Raw genomic sequence first — 3,216 nt, 5'->3', positions numbered from 1 at the left:
AGACAGTCACCGGTCGCAGTGTTTCAAAGCCAAGTATCGACCAAGTCTGGTAATAAAATCGAATAAAAATAATTCAAAGTATTTTCACGCAAAGTATCGATGATACCTCGTAATATTATGGTAAAAGTGTGAGGCAGGTATCGGACAGAATATTAATATGTCAAGTATCGTAAGAACATCGGCAATCAATCGAACAAAAATGAGACAGTCACCCGTCGCAGTGTTTCAAAGCGAAGTATCTACAAAGTCTCGTAATAAAATCGTACTAGAATAATTCAAGGTATTTCTACGCAAAGTATCTATAAAACATCCTATTATTATGGTAAAACAATGAGGCAGGTACCAGCGAGCCTCGTACAAAAAATAAAATATCGAGGTGATATTTCTATAAAGACATTCACAGCGGCATAGGTCATATTAAATCTTTCATATGTTATGTAACTCCTTAAAATATTTTATGTGGTCCTTTCTTTCATTTCCCATATATTTTTTTCCGCTCTTCGTCACAATTCCTCGACATCATCCCGCTTTTCTCACAGGAAAGCATCTGAAAATAAAAATATTTAATTTCATTCACCCTGCTGTTCCTTTTGCTAAAACCATTTTGCAGGATTTATCATGTCTTTCTATTGAGTCACTTACGTTCAGCTCCGTCGAGAAGATCGCACTCACGAAGTCCCAGCTCCATCAATCCGTCCTCATCCTCCAATACCTCGAAATCCGTAAATTCTGAAAATAATGCCAATCCATTATGCAGGTATATATATATATATGTATATCTCTTTGCCCATCCATATATCTCTATCCCATGTCTATGCTTGTGCAGAAACCCACACACACGTATTTACAGGAGTTAGTACTTACCGGGCTCATCGTCTTCGCAGTCACCTTGTCCGATCTCTTCTACGACGAACGGCGGGAAGTCTCTGTCGAAGATGTTTTGTTGAGGATTTGGTGGTGTATTGATTGTTTGACCTTAAAACCAATTCGAAATAATTACTCATTATGTTCCATATCAGTCGGGATTTTATTGGCTTCCTTTCCCGTCAATAATTCATTGACTATTATAGCACCAAGCTGTTAGTTTCATTTTTAAGGAATGTCAGGTTTAAAGGCTGAGCCGAGAGCAACATCTCTACTCACATTCGTTGTAAATCAAAGTAACGCCCATGTGGAATATCTATATTTTACAGCACTAGGGTACTCATTTTGTTTTCGACCAACGTATTCACAAACCCAGCCTAGGGCAAGGTCTGTTATCACATTCGTTGAAAATTAAATTCACACCCCAGTGGTCGATAATATTTCATGATAGACTGCAGAAAAGTCGCGTTTACAGCGCACTGTTGCAAGTGCGCAGTGTGTGATAACTTGACTTATTGTACAGCTTATCATAAAAACTTGTATGGCACTATTTACCCGTCGCTTTGCCCTTCCTTCGCCTTGCTGGTGTCACTGTCTTCCTTTGGGTACCTCTAGTTTTTGATGAATCTGCAGGGTACGAGCCCTTACGGCCTTGGTACGGTTTTCTCCCCCTTGCGTTCCTTCCTCCACGGCGATGACTAGAAGTCCCATATTCTTCAGTCTCGGGCACTGCGGAAAACTTAGCATATTATACCTCATGTATTGAGAGAAAAGTTCGACATAAATTACCGGTCCGTTTGGTACACGTGCAGCGCTTCGCAATTCGGGTAAATTTCCGTACCACTCCGTACAATTTGTTTCTGTTGTCTCATAAAACTTAACTTACCGTACGAAAAAAATTATCGGCTTTCTAGACAAGCGTTATCTACATGTTTGGAGATTTTTCATCGGCTGGCGGAGTAAATTCATCTATTTTCCAGTGTAAAATTTATTGATTGCTCACAGAACACTATTTACACATATGTATAATTCTGATTTTCATTTGAATGATTGATTTGAATGATTGATTTGAATGATTGATTTGAATGATTGATTTGAATGATTGATTTGAATGATTGATTTGAATGATTGATTTGAATGATTGATTTGAATGATTGATTTGAATGATTGATTTGAATGATTGATTTGAATGATTGATTTGAATGATTGATTTGAATGATTGATTTGAATGATTGATTTGAATGATTGATTTGAATGATTGATTTGAATGATTGATTTGAATGATTGATTTGAATGATTGATTTGAATGATTGATTTGAATGATTGATTTGAATGATTGATTTGAATGATTGATTTGAATGATTGATTTGAATGATTGATTTGAATGATTGATTTGAATGATTGATTTGAATGATTGATTTGAATGATTGATTTGAATGATTGATTTGAATGATTGATTTGAATGATTGATTTGAATGATTGATTTGAATGATTGATTTGAATGATTGATTTGAATGATTGATTTGAATGATTGATTTGAATGATTGATTTGAATGATTGATTTGAATGATTGATTTGAATGATTGATTTGAATGATTGATTTGAATGATTGATTTGAATGATTGATTTGAATGATTGATTTGAATGATTGATTTGAATGATTGATTTGAATGATTGATTTGAATGATTGATTTGAATGATTGATTTGAATGATTGATATGAATGATTGAGTTCCATTTGAATGATTGTGGAATGTTCCATTGTTATCTACGGTTATGTACTTTTATTATGGAGGACCAAAATACTGCACGATTACCAAATGACACGGTAATTTTTGCTGGCGATTTCTATTAGTGTGAATACGAAGGACACACAGAACGAATTGTTACAGAATATACTATCTCAACAGCGCCAGCATAACTACCTAACACAACATATTCCTCGTGCTTAGCATGGGCCAATGAGTTGAGGACTACATTCGCCCCACGAACATCAATTTTTGGTGCAACGTCAGGTATAGGTGTTTCTCCTGTTGAGCTTCTCTTCTTGGGTCGTATCCTTGAGCAGTCCAAGCGAGATATTCCTGCCTTTGTAGGCTCTACAGTACGAATGAGTTTATTAATTATTAATTAAATGAATTATTGTTAGATTTCATCTGATGGCTTTTTACATAACGATCTGGTGAATGGCGTTTTTGGCGGGTGTAAGCCGAAAGCGAGGGTTGACCAAAAAAATGCATTCCGCCACATTTGGATTCAAACTTTATATTATTATATACCGTAAGATACATTCAACGCACGTGAGGCACTGATACGCACGCCATGGCCTCAAAAAAAGTCTAGGCCTCAAGAA

General features: G+C 35.9%; 1 protein-coding gene across 1 annotated transcript; it reads right to left on the bottom strand.

Annotated features, from left to right (window-relative positions):
• Window positions 1–271: 271 nt before the first annotated feature.
• LOC107045254 lies at window positions 272–2,962 on the bottom strand (the record flags this gene model as incomplete). The annotated part of the gene is made up of 5 exons (XM_015267445.1): window positions 272–547; window positions 643–729; window positions 865–975; window positions 1,420–1,593; window positions 2,789–2,962. Coding segments are annotated over 5 exons (560 nt in total), but the record flags the coding sequence as incomplete, so codon positions are not given.
• Window positions 2,963–3,216: the final 254 nt, after the last annotated feature.

Source organism: Diachasma alloeum, unplaced genomic scaffold, assembly GCF_001412515.2.
Source record: "Diachasma alloeum isolate Michigan unplaced genomic scaffold, Dall2.0 Dall_scaffold_00901, whole genome shotgun sequence".
Lineage (NCBI taxonomy): Eukaryota > Metazoa > Arthropoda > Insecta > Hymenoptera > Braconidae > Diachasma > Diachasma alloeum.
This window is presented reverse-complemented; position numbering and strand designations above follow the sequence as displayed.